The sequence below is a fragment of the Diadema setosum genome, chromosome 20 (assembly GCF_964275005.1).
Source record: "Diadema setosum chromosome 20, eeDiaSeto1, whole genome shotgun sequence".
NCBI classification, from domain to species: Eukaryota; Metazoa; Echinodermata; class Echinoidea; order Diadematoida; family Diadematidae; genus Diadema; species Diadema setosum.
Window position 1 is genome coordinate 4,572,732 of NC_092704.1, and position 17,857 is coordinate 4,590,588.

Here is a 17,857-nt window from a genome sequence, read left to right on the forward strand (position 1 = left end):
TGCAGAACTTTTTGTGTGCATGTCTCTCTCTCTCTCTCTCGCTATGTGTGCGTGTGTGTGTGTTTGTCTGTCTGACATGCAAAAAGACAGACATAAAGATAAACAAACCCTCAGGGAGAGCCACTGCAAGCAGATAGTAATGATAATTATATCGATACACTTGCTCGCATGACACAAACCACATTTACTCGTAATCACCTTCATTTGCGGCGGCCAGGAGAGATTATCAGTTTAATTAATGACATACCTCCTCCTCGTCGGATTCGATCTTCAATCATGAGCCCACGTCCTCTTCACCACCCTTCATCTTCATCTCATCTACCGTGTCGTCGACGAGGAAGCAGGCATTGATTCAGAGGTGGAAGTGAACGTCGATCCGAAGAGGAAGTTCAATCGCGGAGGAGATGCTAGATTTTGTGGTAGCAATTAGAGAAAATGTTTCTGGCCACATGAAGAACATCAACGCAACTTTCACAACGTCCTGTCACTTCAAGAAATCGCAGAAGGAATCATTCACAGGCCAAAAGCAGTACTGATCCTGCTGTCTCAGTTTCATCTTATCGCCAAAGTACATATCTGTTATACAATAGTTTTGGTGCTGCAACACTGCTGAACGCTGCTTCTGCTGCTGGTGCTAGTGATGATGGTGATGACGATGGTGTTAGTTGGTGATGGTGGATATAGGCGCTAATGATTAAAGTCGTGCTGTTAAGGATATTGCTATCATTATTATCACATTCGACAAACTGCTGCAACAGTTGCTGCTCTTTCCACTCCTCCTACTTCTACTCTTTCTGCTTTCCGTTATATTTTTTTTTTCACTCATTATTGATGGCAACGGTGACAATAATGATAATGATGACGAATATGGTGATGAAAATGAGGATGATGATTAACCATAGTAATGATTATGATGACAATAAATATAGTGAATGTCACTTCAGCAATTCCGAAATAATAATACCTATTAAAATCTTTATGATTATGGATTTTTTTTTCCAGTCGCCGAACTCATTATCACGTTCCCCGAATGCTACGCTATCCAGATTTTCGGGCCACGTTGATCTCATAAGCCACCAATGCCTAAAAATAATACCAACTGACATGATTGATTTCATGTATATCTGTCACTTACGTCATATAATGACTCAATTCGAACGCTTTCGACCCAGATACCTAGTCAAAATATGATCAGGTTGAGGAATACACAGTCGCAATTGTGTGGGCAACGCCCGTCCACTGCACCTGAACCTTGTACATTAAGTTTTGTAGCCTATCTTGTGTAAGCATAACATATACCACATTATTGTGAATGATTTGTGCATGCAGATATTTGTGAAATATCTTTAAACTATACAACAGCACTGTCCAATAATCATTCATTTACCTTAATCATGCATTTCATTTCTGTCGGGCTAAAGAGAAATAATGCCCTCTTGAAGTTTGTTTTCGTGAAAGAGTGGGGTTAATTTTTGATAAATCAATCTTAATAAAATTAGATAAAATAAGATTATGTTGAGCAAATTCGTACAGCAAATTGATTTTTATGGATATAATATTTCTTTTAAAACAATTTAGTGCAGTACATGAAACGTGCCTTATCGAATGACATGATGTATGTGATTGCAACGAGTTACATCAAGATCCCCTAACCTTCTCTATTGAGTTTCATGTCCGATTTTGATGAAACTTATTTACACTTTCTATACTTATTATACTGTCTGATAATCTCTGGTGAACTTGAACACAACATGCCACTGCACTGTAACGCCAATTAGAATATAACGCGACATTTTTAGCTCTCGTAAAAATAATTTAATATACCAATCCACTGCAGTATAGTACTAAATTATTGAGCCTTTTTCTGAATGAAAGTTGGAAGCCCTAAAACTGGTAATAATGCTCTCTTGATAAGTGTTTTCGATTGGTGAAGCAATGTATGAAAGTCGACGAACAGTTGTTAGTTCGCATAATAAAAAAAAAAAATGTATAATGGTCGAATGAAACAATTAGTTTTGAAATAACATCTCCCAGAATGTATGCATGATGAAATTTTTCACATTATTGACATGACATAGGGTGATAGATTGAATAAAATGTGGGATTAATCAATCAAGACCACTTTCAGTGCGATACTATTGCGCTATTTATCAAATATTGTCTTTGTACATAGACTCTTGTATGTTTAATAAATCGGTGAAGTCTACACAACTGTACTTTCATGAATAGTAATAACCACGAGCTAAAAACATGATGGCCAATGTCTATCCATACTTCTATATCTTTTTCACTCTGTTCTCTCCCTCCCCCTCCCCTCCCTTCTCTCTCCCGAAATGCTTTCCCTAAATTGTGCCATTTATCAAATATCTGTCTTTCTGCATCATATTTGCACTCTTGTCGGATAGCTTGTATGTTTGATAAAGTCGGTAAAACAAAACCTTACGTGAATTGTAATAAACACAAACTAATCGTATGATCGTCAATGCGTATATCCATATTTCTTTCCTCTTTCTCTCTTCTGCCTCATTTTGTTACCCCCCCCCCCCCCATCTCTCTCCCTGTGTTTCTCCCAACATCTCTTTCGCTCTTTTTTTTTTTTTTTTTGCTTTTTTATATTCCATACGTTTCTTATTGAGATATTTTCCTTCAGTCTAATAGAGACTTCCACATTTCACACTCACGGCATGAGAAAAACTCAAATATCATAGCTCGTGATTCACGTCGTATATGCCATCCAATGTTAAACTGGTTTGCCGCTTTTCCAGGGAGATCGGCTAGCTCTGAGCGTTTCCATATGATGGAAAACCGATATTTTGAATTGAGTTAGATTGCTTGGGCTACCTTCAACGTTTAAGAGGAAAACAAAGAAATATCAAAGGATTGCGAGAGATGAGGAATGGGTTGGAAACGAGTCTGATGAAGTCGAATTAAACAAGATATCCATCAAAACAAGAATAATGGGAACAAAACGCAAGGAGGTTTGAAACGAGTTGATTGATTTACCTGGTAGGCACCTCTTACTGTTGGGTTTTTCTCTTTTGACGATGACGAAGAGGAAATGCTGATAATGGCAAAAACAAACAAACAAACAAACAACAGAAAAAACGCACTCACACACACATTTACTTTATCAATTTTATTATTATCACACACAACTTATCAAGGAAACCAGGGAGGTGGAAAAGAGAACTTCCATGGGAAAACTAAACATTTTGAAGTCTACATCGAGATGCTGAAAAAGTTGTCATAGTGACATCTATCCATCACAACACAATCAGGAATGGGAGGGGGGGGGGGTGGAGATGTCTCATCCTTATCCCTCTGATGCCTTCAATTACCAGAAGAGCGTTGCATCTCTCTCAGCCCGCCCTGCCACCCTACACTCCTATGCATGAACATTTCAGATGTCAATTTGAGTTGACGGGACCACGCCTACCCCGTCAAGAGGCTAAAACGTTGTTGTAACCGTGGGAAAAGCAAAAAGAAAGGAAAACGAGTGAGCAGCATCTGATGATGGGACGAAACGGATTGATCAAGGGTTTTCATGCATAGACTGAATGGTGGAAGATGACATTTCAGTGAGGATAATGATAAAGACGAGGGAGGATGAGCAATATCACGGTTTGAGCATTTCCGCCATAATTGCCATGGCGATTTTTGTCATGATTACTTATTACAACTTGACCGTTATTTGCTATCTCACTGTGCGAAAATGACGAGAGAGTAGTCGATATATCGCTCATGGAAAGTTTAAACAATAGTGATGACAGTCACGTAGATAATGATTAATCGAGGGATGGTTTATAGGCATACCTCAGCGTTCAACGTGGTGCATTTAATGGAAGCGAGTTGACATGTTGCCAATTTGCAGATGTAGAAGCTAACTCCGTGACGTGCTGTTTCCATTTAGGAAAACAAGCGTGGCATAACTCGAATGATAATCACAGAAAGTTAGAACCAACGGAAAATAATGCCTCTTAATTTAAGAAAGGCACAGACGATCTTTTGATGGCGTGTTGACAAAAAGGAAATAAATGTCATTAGCTTGCCTGACGATTCAAAAAAAAAAGTGACTTCTGTGTGATCAGTCTGTTCGTAACTACCCCTCAGGTGATAACAAGGATGCGAAAAACAATCTTAATCATTCTCATGGAGAGGTTGATGCTCTTTTCTGCAAATGTGTCATCTTCCGATATATATTATATATTTTTTCCAGGTCGTCCGATCGCACTTCTCGTGAAGGTCGACCAAATCGGAAACCCTTCTTCATCCGCGGACCAACCTCTCATTTAGTTCAGCTGACGATGTTTAAGATAGCCAAATTATTCTATTTCCTGCTCCCTATATGCCGCGTCTTCGCCAATCATGTTTTTCTTTTCTCTCTCTCCCTCTCTTTCTCTCTATCTCCTTCTCTCTTTTGGCGCGTCCGCACGGGGGCCGTTCCGAACCGCGCGGTGAAAGGCATAAATGGAATCATATTCGACAGTTTAACGCGCCGCCGTTTACGCTTCAAATTTAACCCCGATCTGCCTGATGCGCTGCTCTCTTTTTAGATATGATTTGCGATACCCGAGAGTTTTTTTTTTTCCTTCGTCGATCTAAAGGAGAAGGAGGAAAAAATTAAATAAATGTTGAAATCGCTATAGGGGGAGGTGCTGGTTCTCTAAGCAACCAGTCGAACATGAGTTGTCGCTCCGGGCGTTTGTGTATGTTCGCCGTACAATCTCCCAGCCTGCAGAGAAGAACACCCATCAGTCTTTGCTTCGTGAATTCGAGTGCGCCACGCTGGTGGATTAGATTTCAACCTGGATCTCACGCCTCGATACATTTCCCGCGATTACATCCGGCTGGAGTGGGTATTGTCGTTTACTACAATAGACGTATCATTCCTGACACTTTCATCGACCACATCATCATAGGCAACATTGTTTTCTCCTATCATAAGTCTCTTTTTGGACAGATTTTTTTTTTCTTCTTCGAATAGTAAGAGTCTCTTTAACAGCAGTTTAATGAGATCATCTCAGTGTATGCTTTGTACACGCTGGGGTTTAATGTGTCAGACAATATCTTCACACCATTTTCTATCGTTCCGATCAATTTTAATCATGCCTCAAACATGAATAAAAAATACTCTCTTCTCTCTCGCGCGGTTACATTACCCAAGGGTTTTATTCCCCTGGCGCTATTTTGAAGCGATGCCCCTCTCTCTCCATATTTAGTGTGGAATGCTAGGACACATCATGTACAGAGGAATTTGTCAAATCGCTTAATCGAAGTTTACATGAGATAAAGGGCAATATTTATGGGTTTTTACTTCGACAGGAAACGGTTTAATCTGACTGATCACCGAGTTACGTATGTGTGGTGCCTATGCGAGCAGGCAGCTGTCTCCGCACATATTTCCCGCCAGCTTTAGAGTCATACTGCGGTTACCATGGATACGGCGGCCTACGCCCATTGCAGACTGTGGGACAATGCGATTCACAACGGCGTATTTTCGGCCAACAACAATGGAAAAAGAGGTAAGCTCATTTATTGCCTTTACTATGTTTCATGCTCTCATACATTGAACCCTGTCTGGGTGGACGTATAACAAAACAGATAACGATTTTAATACTTGGCCACTGATTTACACTTGGAATGTCGAATTACACTGTCTGGTTAACAAATTGACTTCAAAATTTTGGAAGAAAAGATACAATTCGATGCAAAATTCAGGAGTGCTCTGATTCGTAAAAAAATACTGAATTGGACTCTGCATTATGTGCTACTCTTCCCTGTACAACTGAGATTGTAGTCTGAGGGTTCCTTCTTCGTACTTTATTTTTAGTACATGTATTTGTATTCTTTACTCCCCAGCGTACAACAAACTGAGAAGTCGTTACGTGCTTGTGATAATGACGATGTTAGTAAAAATGTCAATGTAAACTCATAATGATGATGATGATGATGAAAATGATGATAATAATAATAATAATAATAATAATAATAATAATAATAATAATAATAATAATAATAATAATAATAATAATAATAATAATAATTATGATGATAATAAGAAGAAAAATAGTAATGATAATAATGATGATAATAGTAATAATCATCATCAACGGAATAATAATCAGAATGATAGCAACGATAATAGTAACACTGCCTTATTTAGGGTAGCCTCTTCCGTGTTAGATATTTATTAATATACATCTGCGTCAAGCGGGTGATTTAGCATAAAAAAAGTCTGGTCCAATGATACACCAAGGTAATACACGCACTGGGCGGGACTCCTGCTTGTGATTCCAGATCCCTATTAATAGCCTACACTTTGCCACAGAGCCCTCACTCAACAAACGTGAAACAAATTTCTCGTATCATTGTGGTAATAAATATAATTCGTGATAACCGAGTCGAGCAAAATCAAATGGACCTTTCTTTGGCACTGCAATAGCTGCATTTTATTTGCGCGGTTCTTATCTGCTGTTGCCTTTTCAAACGTTTACTTATTTACGAACAACGACGGCGGCTAAAAATGGGACAGCTTTGTGAAAAGAAGATAGGTAAAAACTCTCGAATCAGTCAGCGACTCAAGGTATCGATCACACGATATCGGAGTGCGTCAAGCGGTGCGTATCGGTTGGTGACAGTGGTTTTTTGCCGGTGTGTGCTTCCTCTACGGGCGCTGACGGTCATCTGTCGCTAGGACTGTCGGATGTGTGGCGGTTTGCAATCTGATAATTACAGGTGCTGAGGTATGGCTTGATACCCAGGTCCGGGCGAGATGGTAAAAAAGTTAACAAACCAGCCCCTAAAATCTAAATAAAAGAGAGAAAAGTATGAGGGAGAGTGAAAAAAACCTTAAGTAAAGAGAGATCTGGAATTGCGTCTTTTCACAAGGGTGTGTGTAGCGTTAGGTGAGGTTCGATATTCTAAAGGTTCGTCAATCTAGACATGAAATAATGTTCGTTATTACGAAGGTTTGTAATTCCGAATCTAACAAATTCCGTACACTATAAAATTATGTTCGTTTATCCGACAATGGAAAAAATGTTCGTTAAGCAGATCATTTGTGACGTTTTCCGAAAGTTCAAAATTTCGAAAATGAAATAAGGTTCGCTATTCCGAAGGTGCGTATTAAGGACCTTCGAAATTACGAGCCTTAGTTCGTTTTCGGATGAACAAAACTTCGGACCAACGAACCTTTTTTTTTTTCATTTTCGGATTAGGTTTTCTAACACAATTGTCCTACTTTATCTAAACGTATAGACCTACTGATAATATTATAAATATTGTTCGATGTCACATTATTCTAAGAAAAGAACCACGCCATACTCAATTGGATACATGAAAAGGAAGTAGGTCCCAGTTCTAGTGCAATAGGTATAAACACATTAAAATCAAACATTGTAAAGTTTTGGGTCAGTAGTGGGTTGTCAGAACACCATTGTTTCACTGTTCTTGCCACGAGTTTCCGATGACATGGATGAGATTGCAATTGTTTAGCTCTTTAATTTTGAGATGAAGTCACGGGACGATGCTATCATCAAAAACAGATCTGTGTTAAAGAGAGGAGGGGGATGGTGAGGGAGGTGTTGTTTTTTCAGTGACTCATGGTAAAATAAACGCCGAAGAACTTGGCATTTTATAGATTGAGCGACTGATGAACTATTAAGATAAGATACTCATGGGGTACGAATTCTGCTCACATACTGAGTTCAAACGTGAAGCGAGATATAATTGGAACTCAAAGTTGAAATCCGGTGCGTTGTGTACAATATTATGTGTGTCTTGAAGTGTATAAAATCAATTTCATGGTTGTCAAAAGCAAGAAGGTCTTTCTAGTTTCCCTCTGGGTCTGCTAAAATATTTTTCATCCAATGCATACAACATAAAGAATTAAATACGAACAGTTAAGTCAGTAGATTGGATGATTTTAATTAAAGTAAGGAAATTACCATAAAAAAAAATCATTGATAGAAAAAACAAAACCATGCAGTGAATTCCAGTCTTCGACGTCCGATAAGGTACGCTACTTAGAGTTATGCAATTTTATGATATCCTTTGTGATTCCTGACAACGACCTTTCAAGTCTTCAGTTATGGCGTGCATTGTCCCTTCAACTTTCTCGTTACCAAAGCCCGCCAGCAGAATAGCAACAAGAAAACAACAACAAAAACATTATAGCATGCTGACCAGCTGATGATCTGAGACATACCACAATTTTTTCAGTCACAATGCTTAATTTTTCGTAGCTGTCAATAACGTGAGATAGGTTTTATCCTTTGCAACTGCTTCATTTGACGACTGTGTGGTCATTCTTTGTGTGTAAGTTATGCAAACTTTCGCGTGCAATGCTGTTTGGATCTAGCTTCAAAATTAGCCCAATTTCTCGGTTCTGGAGAAAAAAAAGAAGAAGCACTTTGTCCTAAATAATCAATATAATCTAAACAAATCATTCACAGAAAGAACTCAGTGACCTCGATTCACTCTTAGAAAAAGAATTTATTTTGTTTTTATTCTTCGAAGTGGTTCATCTTGAGGGGAAAAAAGAGAGGAAATAGGTCAAATCTTGATGGAAAATCCCTTCCTTAACAATTTCTTCTACTTGCGGAAGCACATCTAAGAGGTTGCAAAGTACACTTGAGCCAATAGTCCATTTTCTAGAGTAACGTGTTAAAGAAAGAACGGAAGTTTTAAGGGCGAATGACCGGTAACCTATATCAACCATGAGAACTTGGTTTCATAAAACTTGGTAGTTCAACGCTCCTCAAGGTATCTTAACTTTACTATAATTTGACAAGAAAACACGTGGTTTGGAAATGTCGCTGTAAAAAGTATATGCTGACCGAAATTTATGTTATAGAGATCGACACTGTCAGTTCAGTTACCGTGTGTTTGGCAATTAAAATAAATGAACGAAATGACGAAAGAAAGAATAAATTAATTCATCAATACAAATGAATGATTCAAAAACACGAATTTAGTAGGCTCCTGCATTTAAAGGAAAATCAACAATGTCTCAAACATTAAAAGTTAACTTAATGAAATAATAAAAACATGTAGGCATAGACAATGGCTCAAACTATTAATTATTATACCCCGAGAAACTATCTGCGATCAAAAGCACAAAAGTAGAAAACATCTTGTTTACTTGTCAAATATTTACGTCATAAACAAAGAGATTTCAAAATCAAACATATAAATCGTTGAACTGCTTAACTTAGAAAATTAATGCTAATTAGACATCCTTTGCAAAATATATGAGCCTTAATTCATATACAAGACGCTCTTATATATAGATTTTATATGTATCCATTAAATATCTACTGTTTATTATTCAGAAATCAAGTGAATGTTTAATTCTATTGGAAAGGTACGTCGCGATGAGCTTTAATCTCAGTTCAAGAAATGTTATGTGAAAATTAGCGAAAACACTGAGTATACTGAGTATAATAATGATGGTTTTTTTTTAAGATTTTTGTTCGATTTTCACTGCTGTGCCTTTAAAATTTACTTTTCCCCATTAGACTAACATTTTCTGGTCCTGAATTTCCTTTTAAGAATGATAAGTAATTCTCACTGGTATGAGATCAGTTTAATATGAAATCAGGAGCTAAAACTACTATTATTTTTTTTATTACTCAGATATAAACAATTTTAAAATCACTGAACGATTGAGCAGAACGAAAAGTTGGGTCCTAGAATGATATTGCTCAAACAGCCGTCTTTTGCTGTGAATAGAGACGATTGAGATAAATCTAGCTCCCCATACCTCCGACCAATAAGAATTAATGTGGTTGAATCTGCTCTTGTTTTCGTCAGGTTGACGGTTAGTTTGAGGCTGTTAATTGGTCGCTTGTTTTGTGGGTTGAGGTCAGTCAATAGCGAGCCTTATAATGGGCTCACGGTTCTAATCTCGGAACTTCGCTCTTGAACAATATCTGATTTGGAATGTTCTGCTTTTTTCTCACTTTAAGTTTCTTTTATTTTTTTCCCTCCGCTAACTTTCCTTTTTTACGTTCTGGAATTTTGTTACTTCAATCATGCAAATCATTTGTAAACAGTGTGAATTACATGATTCTTTATGATTCTTTTGATAAAACATAAAAGAGTATGGTTAAATAACTATGGTTATTCTGTCCACATATTGTCCAACTCTGTCCAACAATAACCCGACATACTTACAAAAAATATAACACACTTTGTTTATATGGTGGTCCATGATAACTCCAACAATGATGTTGAATTTTCTTTTCTGATGAATTCCTTCATTATTCAAACGCTTTCGCTAATTTTAAGTTTCTGATGTCGTATTTTGGACAGGCCCACAACATATAACATTATTTCACTTTATAGATTCAGAGTTAGGTTCTTATAGCATCACGTCATAATAGAAAACAATAACAGTTGTTGATAGGCGGAAAGAGGACACATTCCTCCAAACTGCATTCATCGTTTTGGACATTCCCCATACATTTCCCGCTTTACCTACAGTAACAGATACATCAATGAATAAATAGACAATCAATTCATGGTTTACTCAATCGTTATGATTATAGTTATGGTTATATCAACATCATCATCATTATTAGATTGTCATTATCAACAATCATGAATATCAAGTGCAAAATGCACTCTCTCTTCCGAAATATACACACTAGGAAGATTTTAAAAGTCAACGAATGACAAGCATAGCAATATGATGGCAGTGTGATAATCTTATGGCAGAAATTAATCCAAATAATACACAGAGGAGAGGAAATCGGGAGGACAAAGATGAAACGATGAGAAAAATTTTGGCGATGATTAAAAAGTGTTTATACCCTAACAATAGTCAAGTGATAGTAGGAAAGCTCTTCAACCAAACTTCGTTAATAGTCAAGTGATGCAGTTGTCCGTGACATTCGAAGTTGGGAAAGACTATATACATTCGATGAAAAAGTTGCGATTTTGTTTAAATGCACATAGAAGCAGTAGCATTTGAAAAAAAAGGGGATTACATCAATGACCATAGAAGTAGTAGTACGTGCAGACTATAGGTGGTGGTGGTGGTAGTAGTAGTAGTATAGTAGTAGTGGTAGTAAGTGATAAAAGTGGCAGTAAAAGCAGTAGTAGAAGTAGTAGTACTTTTGACATTGACGGCCTTATTTGCTCATACGCAACATCACTAATTTTTGTTTTTTGTTTTGATTTTTACTGGCGCAATAATCCATTCAGACTCGAGCAAGGAGTGCCGAGACGATGTTTCGATGATTAACAATGGAAGAATAAGGATTGCGTGGCAGTGTTTTATTTCGGAAACATTTCATTTGTACGAATTTGACAGCCAATGCAGCCAGCGGGAATCCTCGCGTCCCTGCCGGCCCGACTAGCCGGTGGCTCAGCGTGAGCAGACAACCAACTCCCGCTGGACGGGCTTTCTCACGGATCTGGACCCACCCCTTGTTGTATTGATTCGCGCTTCCTATAGCTCGGATTCCAATTGACAGAAAGCAAATCAAGCGAAGTAAACTTCTCTATTTTCCAAATAGTTAGCTCAAGGGTGAAGATGCATAGATAAAACTGAATTGAAAATGACGCTTAGGTAACCGAAAAAAGTATAAGAAATATATGCCCTAGCTCTGTAGAAACCATATTCATAAGTCACGCATGCGCAAAATTGCAATAACGTAATGAGAACAAGTAGGCATATGAAGGACAACCTCCAGATATCTATAAAAAAAAAAGAAAAAAAAAAGCCAATCTCGTGCAAAATCCTCACGAACATTGTTTCCCTAATATACTTTACACGACGCTCTGTTTCCGACGATATATGTGTACCTTATGCTGTATGATATGACAGATTTTATCTTCAACAGCGATAAGCCTTGGACATCCCTGAACAGAAGGTGACGTAGTAAAACTGAAAGTGACCAGGCATTGTAGACCTACTTTAATGGGTAGAATTTCATTTCATAGGGGAGGCACGCGGAATTAGAGAATTGTGTTAGCATTATCTTTCTGTGTTTATGAAAAGAACGTTAGACTGTAAAGTTTGCGATGTTTGTCCTCGTTGAAGTACTTACTATTAGTACCAGATGTGCGAATGAACGGAGTATATCATGGTAAGAATTTACGTGTGCTGTGAAGAGAGAAAATTGAAAAAATTTCTACCTCAATCCATGATACGCGTCATGCAGACAATACTGTGACCTCGTGTGCAAAACAAACATGAAACATACACATGATACTGTTAAGTTTGAAGGAAAGCAGTGAGAAAAAAAAACCTCATAAAGAAGAAGGGTTTGAAAACAGAAGTGAAAAAGTTAAACACGATTAATGTATGCTTGACACTTCGCAGATCGCATAATATAGCTTAAAGGTCCTGTTTACCTTTGGGAGCAGTGATCTAAAAAATTTTCAAGATATCACATTTGATGCATATGTGTAGGTCTGTTGTATTACAAAACATCCTACCATATAAAATTTTTGCAATAAAACCTAAAATATAAGGAGATATCAGTATTTTTCTCAATAAATCATAACTGTAAACGGTTTAGTCTGGGAAACATATTTATTATATCTATTGTTCACATTTTATGTATTTAACAATACTTAACATCGATTATACGGATTCAAATTTTTACAGTGGTTGTTTCTATCCCTAACTCATATTTTAGAACTATTTTAAAACACTACTGCTAGGTTTTTGTTTCATCTGCAAATGGTAAATTATGCCTTTAAATTTGTGGCTGCCGCAAAACTTTAATCAGTCACGTGATTTATTTCTCTTATGAAGAATATGTCATAGTTTGTCAGTCCATATAGATTGAATCGTCTCTAATCTGCCCGAGTAAAAAAATAAAATAGGACGTATACATGAACACAACTACATGAATTCACATCACAAATTTCAAACAGAAGATAACTTATGAAATCCTTCCGTCGAGATGTTTTCACTGCAACCGATTGACAAATTGCCCTACATCGACGTAAATAAGCACTTGAATTGAGGTCGTAGGTTCGAGTCCTGCTGCAGTTGTAGCCTACGCCCATGATTTATTTTTTTTTTTATCATGGCTACTACTAAAACACTGATCAATTCAGTACTTATTTACGTCGATGTAGGGCAATTTGTCAATCAGCTGCGAAGAAGATAACTCTGTTAATAAAGAAGTCAAAATTCATTCAACTGGCCATTATGGTCACAATGGAATGTTGCTCCTCCTTGAAGCTTATTGAAATCTTTCGTCTCAACCTTCAAAGTACCAAATGTTAAGCAATTCTGCCGCTGACACCAAAAATAAGCAGCTCAGAAAAAAAAATGAAATAGCGTCAGGTGGTACAGAACTTAATTCTTTCTCTTTTTTAGACACATCAAGCAAAATGAGAGGATATTTCAAAATACCTCGTGTTTTTGTTGGTAAATCAGCAGGTGGTTTGCTCTCTCAGAACTCTCCCAAGACTTGTGTCGAGTAAAAAGACTTATTGCCAAATGCTGCTTCACTTTCAACGACCTTATCTAATTTGTCACACTGTAACATTTCCTATAATATCTGCCTCTAAAAGCGCATAGAGACCTCTCCTTTTAACATTCCATGCTGAACGAAAGTATTACGTTAAAGATAATCACATCCATACCAAGTAGGCCTATTACACCTAAAATCAGGTAGAGGAAAACACCCATGAATTTGTGTTCACTTGCCACTGAAATTGTGTTATTTATACACATGTTATGCGTACATGAGTGAGACGATAGAAATAAAGGACGCATGCGCCAGATTTATCTCCCTTCACCGTTCCTCATCTGACAGATATCTTTTGACTGTAAGCCGAGGTCAAAGAATGCGATTATTTGTTTCGTCGCGCAAGAGCATTCTTCCTGTTTACCACCATCGACCGAAGAAAAATAGTAAGAATTCGAATGAATCAAATGATTCCGTTCCCGGCGATGATGGGTGCTTACGGAGCACTTTCCAATCTTTGCCTAATGAGTGCTTAATTAACCCGCCTGCTTTTAATGAGACGGATTCCCACTGCCCGCCGTCCCGTCAGGCGTGGGAAACCAATTACCGCGCGTAGCGGAGAGCGGGGCTGGTCCAATCTCCTGTCCCGTGAACACGTGCCGGATTCCGTCACTGGCCTCGTCAAACGGGCTCGATGCCCAGCCGCGGACTCGCAGCGCGAGTTCACCGAACCGTCACTCAAAAGTCCTGCAGTAGACAGAAGTAAGAAAGAACAGACCTTACAAAAGGAAAGAAAGAAAGAAAGAAAAAGAAGAGAGAGAGAAAAAGTTAATTTCGGAAGTGACAAGTTGGAACAGGGAACCCGGGAACGAAAGTGGGATATAGAAGGGTTAAGAGACGGAGAAAATGAGAAATATAAAGAGAGAGACGGAGAGAGATTAGGAGAGCTCAAGAGAAGAACTGAAAGAGAAGGCACGCTGGTTTCCGGTTGTAGAATTCCGGTACATTTTGGTTAATTACTCACGCGACAGAACCACTGCCGTGGATAAAGGACAAAGTACTTTCTTGATCAGTACTGAATAAACAGGAATCTTCTAAGGAAACCCGCTGTGCTGACTTAGAGATAGTCGGAAGTAGATGAAAGTACGCAAGTTATTGTAGACCTCAAACTCACGGGCAATTTGATATTTACGATAGATAAATACGTGAATACGGAGCAAAACGTGGTTTGCTTATTGAAAGGCATTAACCCTTGTTGCGTGTTTTTTTTTTCACGAAATCTTGAGAAGTACAAGGACATTGACTTAAAATGATGACTGCACGAGCTAAAGCATCACATTACACGAGTCTTGTGACGTAGTAGCCAGCCCTTTGATAAACGAAAGGCTGCTTTCCCTTTCTGTCAAACTAACTCTTGCCCCCTTAGAATCTCCTCGACGGGAAATGACAACTCTTTCAATGTTCTCGTTGCAGAGTGAAATCAAGCTACAATTCCATCAAAATGAGACAAAGAAAACAAGAAAGTTACATTATTCAAAGCCTATATAAGTTATGTTTGTTTGTTTTTTTCGAAGAAGCAGCGATAAAAATCATGATCACACAATGCAAAGCTGCAGTGTGTCATCGCCTGAAAGCTCTACCGCTGGCACTGATTGGTTTGTACATACATTGGTAAAGAATTATTGTCTTCTTCAGATTTGTTTTATGTTTTCTACCACTTAAGTTAATACCTCCTCCACTTTACAAAGACTTGAATACCTAGCCTTATTGAATGTGCTGAATTTTACTGTCTACTGTTAAGTCAACGTCCAAATGATAATGATAATAATAAAAAGCGATGACGTACACATTGTGTGCAAGCAAATTGGAAAAGGATGATACAATAAGAGAAACATTTCTTTCATTGACCGATATTACTGCGCTGAAGAACATGTGAAACCTTACACATAATATCAGCTTGAATTTAGAATGGAGTGGAGTTTCTTTTTAAAGCAGGAATCATAGCAACTTATGAGAACTTTGGGTGACTAAGATGGGAAGATGACTGGTCAATAAGTAAATCAGATTGTGGTTAGATAACACAAGCAAAGAATAATGTCAGTTTTGATTAACGACTATACAAAAGTGCATCAGAATCTCGTACACACTTGGTACTCAAATACGAGACTGATGTGCCAGTGAAAGACAATACTGCATGGGCTGTCTCGCTGCTGGTGTTTGCAACGTCAGTAATTCCTTTACGACATGACTATTGGATAAATTGCTGTAAAAACGATAATAAAAAAAATTGAGGCTATTCTATTTTGTGTGGAAAGATTGAATTTCTTTGCTGTCAGCAAAATTTGTATAATGTGCCTATGTAGTTTAATGTTTTGTTCTAAAGTTTGCATGTGTTTCAAGAAGTTTAGATTTATTATCGAAAGCCCTCCATCAGCGCAAGAGTAGATAGATATCACCGAAGTAATTTAAAACTTAGATAAAAAATGTTTTCTGGTAACAAAGAAGTAAACTAGGTAGGATTGAACTCAAATCATTGGAGCTGAATAATTTGTGCTATTTCCTTGAAAAAATGAATAGATAAATAAATACATAAATAAATAATGAAATATATACATAAAACACAGATAAATGAATAAATGGTAACGACTGTAAGATGAATTAACGTTAGGGAGAAAAAAACACAATTTTGTTTTTGTTTTTGTTTTTGTTTTTGTTTTTTGCTTTTACAGACTTAGATTCATACTGCTTTGTGCAAACTTTTCCCCATAATCTCCTACCTTGAACACTTTATCGTCAATCATTTCGGGCTGTCATGGCCAGCTATATGAAGCTATGAAAAGTAACGCTAACTGCCAGTTCGAACTATGATTTGTGATTCAAAGCTACCGTCTTTAACAGCCATTTGAATTGTATTTGCTTTGAGTTGCTGCAGCTACGTTGGCACAAGATAGTTGAGCTCCGGTGATTGAATTTTCGCCATGTGTGAGTGAATCACGAAATATTACGCTGTGTCGACTTACATGACTTAGCTCTAATTTCCGAACTTCTGAGAATCCGACTCATACGTTGAAATGTAAGAGTTGATTTCTCACTTTCCATTCCATTTCTATAAAGGATGGATTGATCTAATGCTGGTGTTTCTAATGTTTTTAATGCTTTTCTCATGTCAGTCATCCCTCATTAGACCCAACTGGTGATAAACCAATTAAAAAAGTGCAAATCGTTGATACAAAAACTGTCCTATAATCAGTTTGTACATTATACGCATATAAATAGCAAGTTTTCTTGAAAGTAGGCTGTCGAATATACACATTCGTTTTCAAAAAGAGACGACCGTGGATTCTCGATGTTTGGGTCGTGTGTTTTTGCTATTGGACGACGTATTCATTATAGATCCTTCTAAGAACATTCCCAGATACATAGCACTTAACAAGTAAACCACATATCATAAGTGATACACTGACAAAGTGAAGTACATAGATCGGGACGGCGTAACACAGACTAGAGCTGCATGTGTGCAAAAAGCGAGAGGATAGGGAGGAATGTATTTATCGTAATTCATGAAGACGTTTCTCTACAATGGTGATGGAAGAAAAGATAGTCCTTCTTTTGTGAGGGTTTCATCTGCCTGACCCGTTCCATCGTGATATGATAATTATGCCGGAATATTTCCAAGAAGTCTCATGCAGAAAGAAATTCTCGCGAGGGGAAAAAAAAATAAAATTCTCTGACCAATTACTAGCCACTCCGACCTTTCTTGCTGCGAGTGCCCTGCGGGGTAGGCGCCCGAGGTTGGGCCGTTGGAAAGACCTCGCCGTAAACCTCCCAGATTAGCTACCAGATATCTCCTTTTCTCCCTCTTTTGAATACTGTCTTACCCCCCCCCCCATCTCTCTATCTTTCTATCTATATCTATTCATCCATCTAGTCATCCATCTATCTATTGATCCATCTATCTGTGTCTATCTGTCTGTCAGTCTTTCTGTATATCTAACTATCTCAGCCTCTTGAACTCACGAAAATATAAGACGCTATTTTAGTCTGATATTTTTTTTTTTTCTGGGACAATTATGGTAGCTGCATGATAGGGTATACGTCCTCGCCGGCTTAGACCACGGGCTGGAGACATCTCTAGTAAGCCCGCACTCTGGCGTCGATGCCCGTCGGACGTGCGGTGAGGTTTTTTGGAAGGTGGAAGAGAGAGAACATAGAAAGAGAGGGCCTATGTCTTTGTGCCTTTATCAGAGCTCACACCGAAAATAACCGACTCGCAGCAGTGAGCTAAATTGGTTGCTCGCTAGGGGTCTGGCGGCGAAGCAGGGCCGGGATACAGCGGTGGCGATGGTGGTAGGGAGCTGCGTGCCGTACACCCGACGCCTTCCGACGAGACTGCGTGTAGCTCAGGCGGAAATAAAGCAGAC

At 38.1% G+C, this 17,857-nt stretch overlaps 1 protein-coding gene across 1 annotated transcript in view; it reads left to right on the forward strand.

Annotated features, from left to right (window-relative positions):
* The first annotated feature begins 5,434 nt into the window (after positions 1–5,434).
* LOC140243678 (uncharacterized) overlaps positions 5,435–17,857 on the forward strand; it is a 55,132-nt gene continuing 42,709 nt past the window's right edge. The window contains exon 1 of the mRNA XM_072323342.1: positions 5,435–5,522. Within this exon, the coding sequence (XP_072179443.1) occupies positions 5,435–5,522 (88 nt within the window). The remainder of the gene's footprint in view (positions 5,523–17,857) is intronic.